This window comes from Chiloscyllium plagiosum, unplaced genomic scaffold (assembly GCF_037043375.1).
Source record: "Chiloscyllium plagiosum isolate Xiang-an unplaced genomic scaffold, Cpla_swu_hap1 HiC_scaffold_22, whole genome shotgun sequence".
NCBI classification, from domain to species: Eukaryota; Metazoa; Chordata; class Chondrichthyes; order Orectolobiformes; family Hemiscylliidae; genus Chiloscyllium; species Chiloscyllium plagiosum.
In genome coordinates this window covers 63,748,804-63,762,090 of record NW_028270160.1, presented here as the reverse complement: position 1 = coordinate 63,762,090, position 13,287 = coordinate 63,748,804, and the positions used below count along the sequence as shown (strand labels likewise).

At 41.0% G+C, this 13,287-nt stretch overlaps 1 protein-coding gene across 1 annotated transcript in view; it reads left to right on the top strand.

The window, feature by feature from the left end:
* The window catches only part of LOC122561374 (broad substrate specificity ATP-binding cassette transporter ABCG2-like), a 96,419-nt gene extending 86,561 nt beyond the window's left edge, over positions 1-9,858 (top strand). Inside the window, exons 13-15 of the mRNA XM_087999274.1 lie at positions 3,966-4,084; positions 6,210-6,264; positions 9,520-9,858. Of these exons, the coding sequence (XP_087855400.1) occupies positions 3,966-4,084; positions 6,210-6,264; positions 9,520-9,858 (513 nt within the window). The remainder of the gene's footprint in view (positions 1-3,965; positions 4,085-6,209; positions 6,265-9,519) is intronic.
* The last annotated feature ends 3,429 nt before the right edge of the window (positions 9,859-13,287 follow it).

The following is a 13,287-nucleotide window of genomic DNA, read 5'->3' as shown; positions in this document are numbered from 1 at the left end:
ATTTTGAATTTAAAACTGTTTGTGACAAGGAGGTATTAAGATAGACATGAGTGGCTTTTATACATCTGTTAAAAATCACACAATACCAAGTTATAGTCTAACAGGTTTATTTGGTTAAAAATCACACAACACCAGGTTATAGTCCAACAGGTTTAATTGGAAGCACACTAGCTTTCGGAGCGACGCTTCTTCATCAGGTGATAGTGGAGGGCTCGATCGTAACACAGAATTTATAGCAAAAATTTGCAGTGTGATGTAACTGAAATTATACATTGTAAAATTGATGTATAATTTCAGTTACATCACACTGCAAATTTTTGCTATAAATTCTGTGTTACGATCGAGCCCTCCACTATCACCTGATGAAGGAGCGTCGCTCCGAATGCTAATGTGCTTCCAATTAAACCTGTCGGACTATAACCTGGTGTTGTGTGATTTTTAACTTTGTACACCCAGTCCAACACCGGCATCTCCAAATCAGGTTTGTTTGGAAGTACTAACTTTTGAAGCACTGTTCCTTCATCAGGAACATAAACATGTAGGCATAATTTAGTGTTGAGCTTCATTGAAATGGTCCTTGAGTTGGAAAATTGGCCCTGTTGTATTATAGACTTTTCACTGTCTCATGCTGCTGTTCATCAAGACTCTGTACTGGTAATTTAGTTCATTAAATGACTCATTGGAAATGCAATTTTTCAGTTAATTTCACTCCAACTCTATGCACTGGGTATCTTAATAGGCAACAAATAAAGCAACAGCAATATATGCACCTGTATATCACTATTAATGCTTCACAAGAGCATTACCATAATTGGATATCGAGCCAAAGGAGTAGAAATTAAATTAACTTGGTAAAAATAGTGTAATTGTGGTGACACCTTCAAGGGAGTAGAGAGGCTGAGAGGTTTATTGAGGGAATTACAGCACTTGAAGCCTGAGGGCATAGATACCAATGGTGGGTGGTGGAAGTCGAGAATGCACAACAGGCTAAAGTTGGAAGAATTCTCAGACAATTTTAATGCTAGAGAAAGTTACAGAAGAAGGGCTATGCCATTGTTGGAATTTAGCAGATGGACGAGAAGTTTAAACAGAGTCTTGGAGCTCAAACCTAGATCAGTGAGCACAGAGATGATGAGTGCATGGGAGTTGCTGTGAATGTGCACATAAATACCAGAGTTCTGGATGAGCTTACATTTATAAATAGTGGAAGTTGACTGAGAGACCATTAGAAGTGAGTGCATAGGATTTGATACACTTTGAGATCTTTTATATGTTTGCCCACATAATGTATAACACAGAGGGCTGTGTTCTTGTCTTAAAGTTGTTTACAGCATTAATTAGGAGAAAGAAACTATATAAGCTGACTGACTCCCACAGCTACCTAGACTACACTCCTCCCACCCTGCCCCTGTAAAAACGCCATCCCATATTCCCAATTCCTTCGTCTCCGCCGCATCTGCTCCCGGAGGACCAGTTCCAATACCGAACAACCCAGATGGCCTCTTTCTTCAAGGACCGCAATTTCCCCCAGACATGGCCGACGATGCTCTCCATCGCATCTCCTCTACTTCCCGCTCCTCCGCCCTTGAGCCCTGTCCCTCCAATCGCCAATAGGACAGAACCCACTGGTCCTCACCTACCACCCCACCAACCTCCATATACATCGTATCATCCGTCGTCATTTCCGCCACCTCCAAACGGAACCTACCACCAGTGATATATTTCCCTCCCCTCCCCTCTCAGCATTCCGAAAAGACCACTCCTCCGTGACTCCCTCGTCAGGTCCACACCCCCCACCAACCCAACCTCCGCTCCCGGCACCTTCCCCTGCAACCGCAAGAAATGCAAAACTGCGCCCACACCTTCCCCCTTACTTCCCTCCAAGGTCCCAAGGGATCCTTCTATATCTGCCACAAATTCACCTGCATCTCCACACACATCATTTACTGCATCCGCTGCACCCGACGTGGCCTCCTGTACATTGGGGAGACAGGTTGCCTACTTGCGGAACGTTTCAGAGAACACCTCTGGGACACCCGGACCAACCAACCCAACCACCCCGTGGCTCAACACTTCAACTCCCCCTCCCACTCCATCAAGGAGGGGAAATGAGGAAACTGGAGAAATCTGAGTTCATCCCTTGTGGTTGGAGGGTTCCTATGTGGAAGATGAGGCGCTCTTCCTCCAGTCGTCATGTTGCTATGATCTGGCGATGGAGGAGTCCAAGGACCTGCATGTTTATGTTCCTGATGAAGGAACAGTGCTTCAAAAGTTAGTACTTCCAAATAAACCTGATTTGGAGATGCCGGTGTTGGACTGGGTGTACAAAGTTAAAAATCACACAACACCAGGTTATAGTCCGACAGGTTTAATTGGAAGCACATTAGCATTCGGAGCGACGCTCCTTCATCAGGTGATAGTGGAGGGCTCGATCGTAACACAGAATTTATAGCAAAAATTTGCAGTGTGATGTAACTGAAATTATACATCAATTTTACAATGTATAATTTCAGTTACATCACACTGCAAATTTTTGCTATAAATTCTGTGTCCCTGAGTGCATAGTGTCCTTGCTGTACAATGATAGTTGCCAATGGAGCATTGGAGTCTAGAAGAATCATGTAAGTAGGTTGGAGTTGTGCCCTGAGGATTCTTAGAGGCTGACGCACAGCAATTGCCAGTTAATGTTTTTGGTTCCATGGTGTTTGCCCTAAGATGTTGGTGCCTGATGTCCAACATAATGTTTCTGTGGAGTAAACAAAGGAACTGAATTCAGCAGATACTTGCTCTGGTTTCCATCTTGATTTGATACAATGTATAACTTGGTTGGCACATTAGGTAAGATAGAAAGCTGATATTAATGAGGTGAGTTGGCTTTCAACAAGGAGAAAGTGAGGTCTGCAGATGCTGGAGATCAAAGTTGAAACTTTATTGCTGGAACAGCACAGCAGGTCAGGCAGCATCCAGGGAACAGGAGATTCGACGTTTCGGGCACAGGCCCTTCTTCAGGAATGAGCAGAGAGTGTTCAGCAGGAGAAGATAAAAGGTAGGGAGGAGGGACTTGGAGGAGGGGCGTTGGACCTATCACATTTCCAACGCCCCTCCTCCAAGTCCCTCCTCCCTACCTTTTATCTTCTCCTGCTGAACACTCTCTGCTCATTCCTGAAGAAGGGCCTGTGCCCGAAACGTCGAATCTCCTGTTCCCTGGATGCTGCCTGACCTGCTGTGCTGTTCCAGCAATAAAGTTTCAACCTGGCTTTCAACAAGGCATTTAACAAACAATAATCACCCTTAATTGGCAATTCATTGCTGCCTAGTGAGAAACTCACTATGCTCCTGGTCCAAAGCATAAAAGATGGAGCAATGGACTCTTTTGCTGCAGTAGTAATGTCCCTCCTTCTGAGCCAGGAGACCCAGGTTTAAGTCCTACCTCCTCCAGAGATGTGTAATGACATCTTTGAACAGGTTGATGAGGAAATATCTAAAAGATGGTGCAAAACACTCCAAAGTCAAATTTGATTCTGCCACAAATCTCACCATAGCCCACACTGTTCAGACTAATAAGATTCCACCCACAATCTGGATTCTGTGCTTACTAATGTTACTCTATATGCTCACCTAACTGAATGTACTGCACTGACTTCATTCAACAAATAGAATAACTGAGGGTAAGGAGGTTACCTTTTTAACCAACTATTGCATGCCATGATGTCATGTAGCTTTCCTGCTCCCAGTGGTCTGGAATCAATTTCACAATACACCAGAGTTTGAAGTTCAGCTCAGCATCATATAGGACACTGTGAACCGTTTTTGCTCTTCCTCTGTGGCTAAGCAATCCAGCAACACATTGCTAATGAAAGGGTCAAGAAATACAATTGTGAGGTAGATTGGCTATCATCAGCATTCACATGGAACCAGACATACTTTTTGACGATAAATTTAAGCAATTCTTGATTTTTTTAAAGGCACTGCAGGTGAATGAATTCAGAAACCTGTACTTCTGTAATCACGAACAAAGGAATGACACAATACTATCACAGGCAGTAGCCAATTGCTCTGGGAACCTGTCACCAAGTAAAGGAATGTAAGTGTCCATTTGTTATGTATGCACAAGAGAAAGTTTAAATTTATTATCTGTATTAGAAATGTCTGATTGACTTCAACAAAATAGTTGAAAGGATTGCTTCCATCTTCTCTGAGCTTTTGGCATTTACATTGCTAGATCATTTTGATCTCATGGCACTTTGTAGAGAAGTTAAGTTGTAATGGAAAGATTACAAATATGCAGTTTCTTCCAGTCTTCCTGAACCGACATCATTGATTTATGATTTCTCTTCAGACATTGTTTAATCCAAATATTTTAAAAGAATTGCCTAACACACCTGTATTAAAAAAATTCTCTGCACAAATCCTGTCATCCTTTTACATTACAAATATTTGCCATAGTAACTCTAACCTGGCATTGTTAAAATTATTACTCTAGAAATGGTGGAAAGGTATAGTTACAACATGAGCAATTTCCATTAAAAGTGTTGAAATAGGAATTATTAATGTAAATATAAAAATTCAGACAGGATGTATGATCTTAAAATGAGAACTGAGTTACATTAGTTTGTCCTGGACCAGTTATTCTCACTGCTTGAGCCCATTTCAGTTGAAAATTAAACAATGACCAGGTTTGTATCTTGTATAATAAGTAAAACAAAAAACTTTGGATGCTGGAAACCTGAATAAAAACAGAAAATACTGGAGAAACTCAGCAGGTCTGGCAGTATCTGTGGAGAGAAAGCAGGGTTAATGTTTTGGATGCAGTGACCCTTCATGTCCCGAACTCTGTATGTCCAATGGAAATGGGTTTGCAGGTGGTTAAAGCCCACAGAACTGCCACTGTGTTTCCATCATTAACTATCTTCATCATGCAACTTTCTAACTCAACTAAGTTATTGCTTGAAACTGGCAGGAATATCCTAAAATGTAAATCCAGGTTCTGTGGTGTACTTCAAATTCCAACACCATTTTAATAGTAGCTAACAGTTGAATTTACCAGTTGCAACCTACCAGGAAAACCCATCAGTTGAATTTACCATGTGGTCATAGAAAATAGTTAATGGAGAGATGGGCAGTAGTCTCTCAAAGCCACTAAATTAGTATTTAAAGGGATAGTGACATACAAATAAATGAATCTGTTTGCTATTTGTATTCCCAAGATTGTTTACAGCTTCCAGGCTTTTTTTTCTGATACAGTGTATCTTACTTTTCCTCAGTAAACTATACTAGCTTATCATATATGCTAATTTATTCAAAACAAACAGCAGCTGGAGGGAGGGGCAAGACAGTAGCAACAGTCCTTCCTAACAATAACATGATCAAAAGAATGGTGATCACCAAATGCCCACAAACAAAAATTAATGGATTGGATTTCACCTTATTTTTGTATTCAAATTTAATGGTCATATTCAAAAGCACTGTGAATTACACATTACCACTTTGAATGAAGCAAAGTCAGATCTTATTTTATTCCAAGGTTGTTTACTAATAATACATGGTGAATGCTTAGCTGCAATTATGATGACTGTGAGCTCACATGTAAGTTCTTTTTATTTGTTCATTGGTTCATTTGTTTATTGCTAAATCTTAATGCTTTGGAGAAGGCACTGTTGGACTGCCCTCTTGAAATGCTGTGGTTTTCATTTATAGAAACAACCACAATGGCATTAGGAAGGGCGTTCAGGATTTTGAACCAGAGACAGTGAAGGATTAATCATATTGTTCCTAGTTAGGGTGATATGTGGCTTGCATAGGAACATGCATATGATAGTGTTCCCATGCATCTGTCCTTGTTTTTCTAAGTAGCAGAGGTTGCAGATTTAGAAAATGCTGTTGGAGAAGCTTTGGTGAGTTACCCCAGTGCATTTTATAAATGGTACACACTACTACCACTGTGCATTTGTGGTAAAGGGATTGAATGTTAAATGTAGTAGATGGACAGCTTTATTCCAGATTATGTCAACCCTCTTGAGTGCTGTTGGAGCTGTAATCTTCCAGGCAAGTGGACAGCATTCCTTCATAGACCTGATCTGTGCAGTGTAATTGTGGAAACGAGAGATGAATTACTCATGGTAGGAATTGTCGCCTCTGACTTGCTCTGGTAGTGACAATATTGATATGGCTTGTTGAGTTTGGTTTCTAGTCAATGGTAACCCCCACAGTGTTGATAGTGGAGGATTCAATGATGGCTATGTCATTGAATATCAAGAGGCAATGGTATGATTTTCTCTTCTTGGAGATGACAGTTGCCTGGCGTTAGGTGACATGAATGCTACTTGCAATTTATCAGTCCAAACTTGTTCTCTAGGTCTTGCAGAATATGGACACAGCCTGCTTCAAAATCTGAGGAATCGTGAATGGTGCTGAATATCATAACTCCATTAGATTCAAGATTGTAGCAATTATAACTCTAATGGATTCAATATTGTTATGGAAAAGGATAATGGTTGGCCTAAAGTTAATGATCTAAAATGGAAAGGCCAGCTTTACTAAGGTCAGATATGATTTGGCCAGAGTGGACTGGGAGCAGATAATCTCAGGTAAATCTATCTGAGAATGGTGGGATGCATTCTAGAACGAATTATGGAGAATACAGGGCAGGCATATTCCAATTAAAAAAAAAGGGTGGGTCTATCAAATCCTGTGAACCCTGGATATTAAGGGATATACAGTATTGGACTAAGATAAAAAGGAAGGGATGTGACAAATACAAAGGGCTCAAAACAATAGAAGCCCAAGAGGAATGTGCAAGAGGGAACTTAAAAGGGAGACTTGGAGAGCTAAAAGGGAATTATGAAAGGATACTGGCAGATAAAAATAAAGGCAAATTCTGTAAGTGTATTAAGGATAAAAGGATAATGAGGGAATGAGTAGGACCCCAAAGGTTCATAGAATCAGACGATATAGGTAGGATTCGAAATGCATACTTTGTATCGTTGTTTAACAGTGAGAGGTGTGATATGGCTATAGAAATCAGGGAGAAAGTTTGTGATACAATTTAAAAATAGACTGAGGTGAGGTTTTGAGCAGTCTGGCAGACTTAAAAGTAGATGAAATGTGTCCCAGTTTGTTGAGAAGGCAAGGGTGGAAATAGTAGGGACACTTGCAAAGAGCTTTTATTCCTCTCTGGCCACGGGAGAGGAGCTGGAGGAGTGGAGGACAGCCCATAAGGTTTCATTATTCAAGAAAGGAGTACGGAATAATTGGGAAACTATATGTTAGTTAGTCTAATCTTAGTGGTGGGGAAACTATTGGAAGTAATTCTGAGAGACAGAATTAATCTTCATTTGGAGAGGCAGGGATTATTCAAGAATAGTCAATGTGATTTTGTTAAGGGGAGGTCATATTGACTAACTTGATTAAATTTTTTGAAGAGGTGACCAGATGTGTAGATGATGGAATTGCTTTTGATGGAATATACTTGGACTTCAGCAAGATTTTTGATAAGTTGAGTCTGGTAGACTAATAGCAAAGATAAGATCCCATGGAATTCAAAGAAATTTCTCAAATTAGATCCACAATTGACTGAGTGGCAGGAAGCAGAGGGTGATGGTTATGGGTGTTATTCTGAATGGTAAACTGTGTCCAGTGATGTCTCATAGGGGTTAGTGTTGGAGCTTGCTGTTTGTGGTTTACACAAATGATTTGGACTTTAATGTAGGAGGGTTGATCAATATGTTTGCAGACAATATAAAAGTTTGTAGGACAGTAAATAATGAGGATGATCTTAGTTTACTAAAGGATATATGGGCTAATCAGTGGCAAATGGAATTCAATCCAGATAAATGTGTTGGTGCATTTGGAGAAGGCAAACAAGGCATACAAATACATGGTGAATGGTAGGACCCTGGGAAACACTGAAGATGACAGGGACCTTAATGTACATATATACTTCAGGTATCAGGATAAGTGCAAAAGTGGTTAAGAGGGCATGTGGTGTACTTGCCTTTATTAGATAAGGCACAGAGCTTTGGAGCAGGGAGATTATGCTGCAACTGTCTATAACATTGGTGAGGCTACGGCTAGGTAATTGTGTGCAGTTCTGGAATTCCCATTAAAGGAGGGATGTGATAGCACTGGAGAGGATGCAAAGGAGACTTAGCAGAGCGCTGCCTGGGCTGGAGAGTTTAGTAATGAAGAGAGACTGGATAGACTGGGGTTGTTTTCCTAGAGCAGAGAAGATTTGAGATGTACAAAGTTATGAGGGTTATAGATAGGATAGACAGGAAGAAACCTTTCCCCTTGATGGATGGATCATTGATCAGAGGCCATAGATTTAAGATAAGGGACAGAATATTTAGAGGAGATATGAGGGAAAATGTTTTGACCAAGAGGATGGTGAGAATCTGGAAACAACTGCCTGGAAGGGTGGTAGTAGCAGTAACTATCATCACATTTAAGAAATATTTAGATATACACTTACGATTTAAGGTATACAAGGACTTGGGCCAAGTGGTGGAAAATAGAATGAGAACAGTCAGGTGTTTGTTTTTCACAGGCGTGGATGCAATGGGCCAAAGAGTCTTTTTTGTGCTGTTGATCTCTTGTTTTAATTAGCGAACATCTCCACGTCTGATCTTAAGAAGGACAATATGTCATTGATGAAGCAGCTAAAAATGGGTCCAGAACACTACCCTGAGATACCCTAGGGCTGAAAAGATTAATCTTCAACTGCTACAACTATCTTACTTTGTGATAGGTATGACCCCAAGCAGTGGACAGTTTTTGTTTCAAATTCCCATTGACTTCAGTTTTTCTTGGGCTCCTTGATGTCATTCTTGGTCAAACGCTGCTTGATATCAATGTATATGCCTCATCTCCACTCTGGAGTTTAGCTCTTTTGTCTGTCTTTGAACTAAGGCTCTAATGAGTTCAGGAGGTGAGTGGCCGAGACAATCTCAAACTGAGCTTCATTGAGCAGCTTATTCCTTTGAAAATGTTGCTTGATAGCATTGTCAGTGTACTCTGATAATCGAGAGTAGACCAATAGGACAGTAATTAACCTGGTTTGTGTTATCCTGCACAGGGTATAGCCAAGGAATTTTTCGCATTGTTGGATAGATGTCAATGTTGTAGCTGTACTTAAACAGCTTGGCTATGAGCATGTCTAGTTCTGGAGTACTAATGTTGGGATGTATCAGAGCCCATTGCCTTTGAAGTATCCTGTGCTTTCAGCTGTTTCTTGATGTTATGTGGAGAGTTCAGATTGGCATCTAAGATTAACTCAGTTAGCTGACGGCTGATTTAGATTTTTTTTAGCTTTTGTTGTCACGTGTACTCAAGTACAGAAGTACAGGAGTACAGTGAAAAGTGTATAATATGGTGCCATCTTAGGTACCTAGATACAAAAAACCTTAGGTACAAAGGAGTAAGAGAAATGAGAGTTAAAAAGTTAAGCATAACTTCATATAATACGCTAAAAACAGTAATAAGGTAATAGTTAACATTAACGTCTTTCATAGTATAAACTAGGAAAATGAAGAATTAAGTAAAAGTTCAACAGTCTTTGATGAGTCTTCCACTTATCTCACTGCCGGGAAGCCTCAGCTGCATGTTTTCGGCGCTCCTACCACAGATACGGTCACTGCTGCTCAAACTGCCACCTTTTTGATTTCCCCTGGTGCCTTGGGAACATGCCAGGCAAGATCCACTTACACACCAAGCCAAGACATTGCCATGAGTCACCAACAGACTGGCCGACATACCATCAAGAGACCAAGCCGGGATCCGCCGCAAGCCATTGAGAGACCAAGCTGGTTAGCAATGCAAAGTGACACCAACAGTATGGTTTCAATTCCTCACACCAGCTGAGGCTACCATAAAAGACTCTCCTTCTCAACCTCTCCCTTCGTCTGAGGTGTGGTGACCACCACAGTTGTCTCTCCAATAAGACAGCAGCCCTCTAATCTCCTGGGACTTTACCTTTATCTTTACCTTATGAGTCACTGCCTGCCATTTGGAAAAAGACCTGTTTATTTATGTCTTTGTTTCTTGTCTGCCAACAGTTTTCTATCTATCTAAATACACTCGTCCCAATCCCATTTGATTTGATTTTATACTCTAATCTCTTCTGTGAGACTTTGTTGAAAGTATTCAAATATTCAAATAAACCATATCCACTGGCTGTCCTTCATCAACCCTGAGTTACATTCTTGAAGAATTCCAATAGATTTGTCAAGCATGATTTCCCAATAATAAATCCATGCTGATTCTGTATGACCCCTCCCTCCCAAGTACTCAGCTGTTAAGTTTTTGTAGAATGGACTCCAGCATTTTCCCCAACGACCAAATCAGGCTGACAGGTCTAATTTCCAGGTTTCCCTCTTTAAAAAGAGTTACATTCCAATCTGTAGGAATTGCTCCAGTATCTCTTGAATCTTGGAATCCTTACACAAATGCCTCCTAATGCTTTTTGTTCCATATTGTTAAAGTTAGGATCCTTCCTCACTATTGTGTAACTTCCTCTTTTACCAGCAATGCAACTCCACTGCCTTTTCCTTTTTATCTGACTTTCCTTGGTGATGGGAAACCAGGCTCTGAAGTTAATTCAATACCCACCTCATTAACTACCTACTCCTCCTCTGGTACCCCTCTCATCCAACATTGGATCCTCCAACTCAACATAGTCAGAAGAAACCACCACTGGTCTGATATCCTATATTAACTGGCATTCCTGATGCTGGCACCATATTTAAAACACTTGTGCACTCAGAAAGGTGTTGATATTCTGAAGCTGTTCTGATGGCTGTAGGCGCTCCCAGAGAACATGGCAGATGAGGGGAAATTGATGCAGTGATTTTTGAGTTTGTAATTTGTGGGTTTTCTGTGTGTCTGAAGTTTAAAGTGACTTAAGTACTTCAGTATTCATAGTGATTTCTTCCAAAATAGTTTTTGAGGCTTGGGAGTGCAGTGAATGGGCTTTTGTGCATGGATTGTTTTATTGTTTGTTTTTGATTGCTTGGTTCCTTCTATTTTTTTCTTTATTTCTTTTGTTCATAAACTTCTGTTTATTATTAAAGCAATGTATGCAGTATTGCATGCTTATGTTTCAGTGAGAGACCACTTTGTTAAAATCAGTAAGATACCAGAACTTCAATAGGTACAGGGAACAGAGCTCAATGCAGTGGCCATCATGAAAGGAGGCGCTGGGGAAGCTAAAGGCCTCAAGATGATAAATAATTCGGACCAGATGGACTACATCCTAAAGTTCTGAAGAGGGTAGCTGAGGAGATTGTGGAGGTATTGGTGGTGATCTTTCAGAAATCACTGGAGTCAGGGAAGGTTCCAGAGAACTGGAAATAACTAATGGAGCACCCCTTTTTAAGCAGGAGGGAGGCAGAATATAGGAAATTGTAAGCCCATTATTGGAAAGATTATAGAATCCATTATTAAGGATAAGATTACAGAGTACTTGCAAGTACATGGTAAAATAGGGCTGAGTCAGCACGACTTCATCAAGGGGAGGTCATGCCTGACAAATCTGGTAGAATTCTTTGAGAAGATAATGAGCAAGTTACACAAAGGAGAGCCAGTGGACATGATCTATTCAGATTTCCAAATAGACACAGGAGACCATTAAAGAAAATAAAAGTACACAGACAGGAGGCTGGAAGAATACAGCAAACCAGGCAGCACCAGGAGGTGGAGAATTTGACATTTTGGGTCGAGATCCTTAATCAGTCCTAGTCAAGGGTCTTGACCCGAAACGTTGACTTCTCCAACTCCTGATGCTGCCTGGCTTTCTGTGTTCTTCCAGCCTCCTATTTGTCTACTTTGGATTCCAGCACCTGCAGTTTTTTTTCTCTAAATAAAGTATTTGGTACCATGGCTAGGTAATGGAATGGATAGAGGATTGACTATCTGCTAAATAAGGTAACACTTTAGGTACCATGGCTAAGAACCGGTATGGATAGAGCACTGGCTAACTAGCAGGATGCAGAAAGTGGGGATAAAGGGATCTTTATCAGGATAGCAGCTGGTGACTAGTGGAGGTCTGCAGGAGTCAGTGTTGGGACTATAACTATTCACATTATACGTTAACGTGAATGAAGGAACTGAGGGCATTGTTGCTAAGTTTGTAGAAACAGGTAGTATTGAAGAGAAGTGTGCAGAAGGACTTGGACAGGCAAGAAGAGTGGGCAAAGAAATGGCAGATGGAATACTACGTGGAAAAGTGTGAGGTTTTGCACATTGTAGGAAAAGCGCAGCAGGTCAGGCAGCATCCAAGGAGCAGGAGAATCGACGTTTCGGGCATAAGCCCTTCTTCAGGAATCTGGCTTTCGGGCTTATGCCCGAAACGTTGATTCTCTTGTTCCTTGGATGCTGCCTGACCTGCTGTGCTTTTCCAGCAACACATTTTTCAGCTCTTATCTCCAGCATCTGCAGTCCTCACTTTCTCCACGATGTAGGAAAATACAGGTATAGATTATTTTAAATGAGGAACGACTTTGGAATTCTGAAGCACCAAAGGGACTAGTGAGTCCTAGTTCAGGATTCTCTTAATGTTAACATACAGATTTGGTTGGCAGTTGGGAAGGTAAATGTAATATTAATATTCATTTCAAGAGGGCTAGAATACAAGAGTAGCGATGTACTGCTGAGCCTATATACTGCTGTGTTCAGACCACATTTGGAATATTGTGAACAGTTTTGACTCCATATCCAAGGATGGGTGTTCTGGTGTAGCACGGGATCAAAAATAATGGTTCAAATGAATGATCCTGGGGATGAAGGGCTTGTCATATGAGAAGCAGTTGTGGACCCTGGGTCTGTACACAATGGTGTTTTGAAGAATGAGGGGATATCACATTGAAACTTACAGAATATTGAGAGACCTGGATAGAGCGGAGGTGGAGAGGATGTTTCCATTCGTAGGAGAGACCAGAACCTGAGAACTCAGCCTCAGAGTGAAGAGATGACCCTTTAGAACTGGAATGACCGGGAATTTCTTAAGCAGAGGGTGGTTAATCTGTGGAACTCAATTCCACAGAAGGTTGTGGAGGCCAAGTCATTGATTGTATTTTAGATAGAGATAAATACGTTCTTGATTAATAAGGGGATCAAAGGTTATGGGGATAAGGCTGGAGAAGAAGGTTGAGAAACATATCTGTAATGATCAAATGGTGGAACAGTCTTGATGGCTACGGGATGGTGCAGGTGGGAGGGTTTTGGATTCCTGATAAATTGGGGCTTTTTCTGGGGTAGGTGGGACCTCTACAAACTGGATGGTCTTCACCTGAA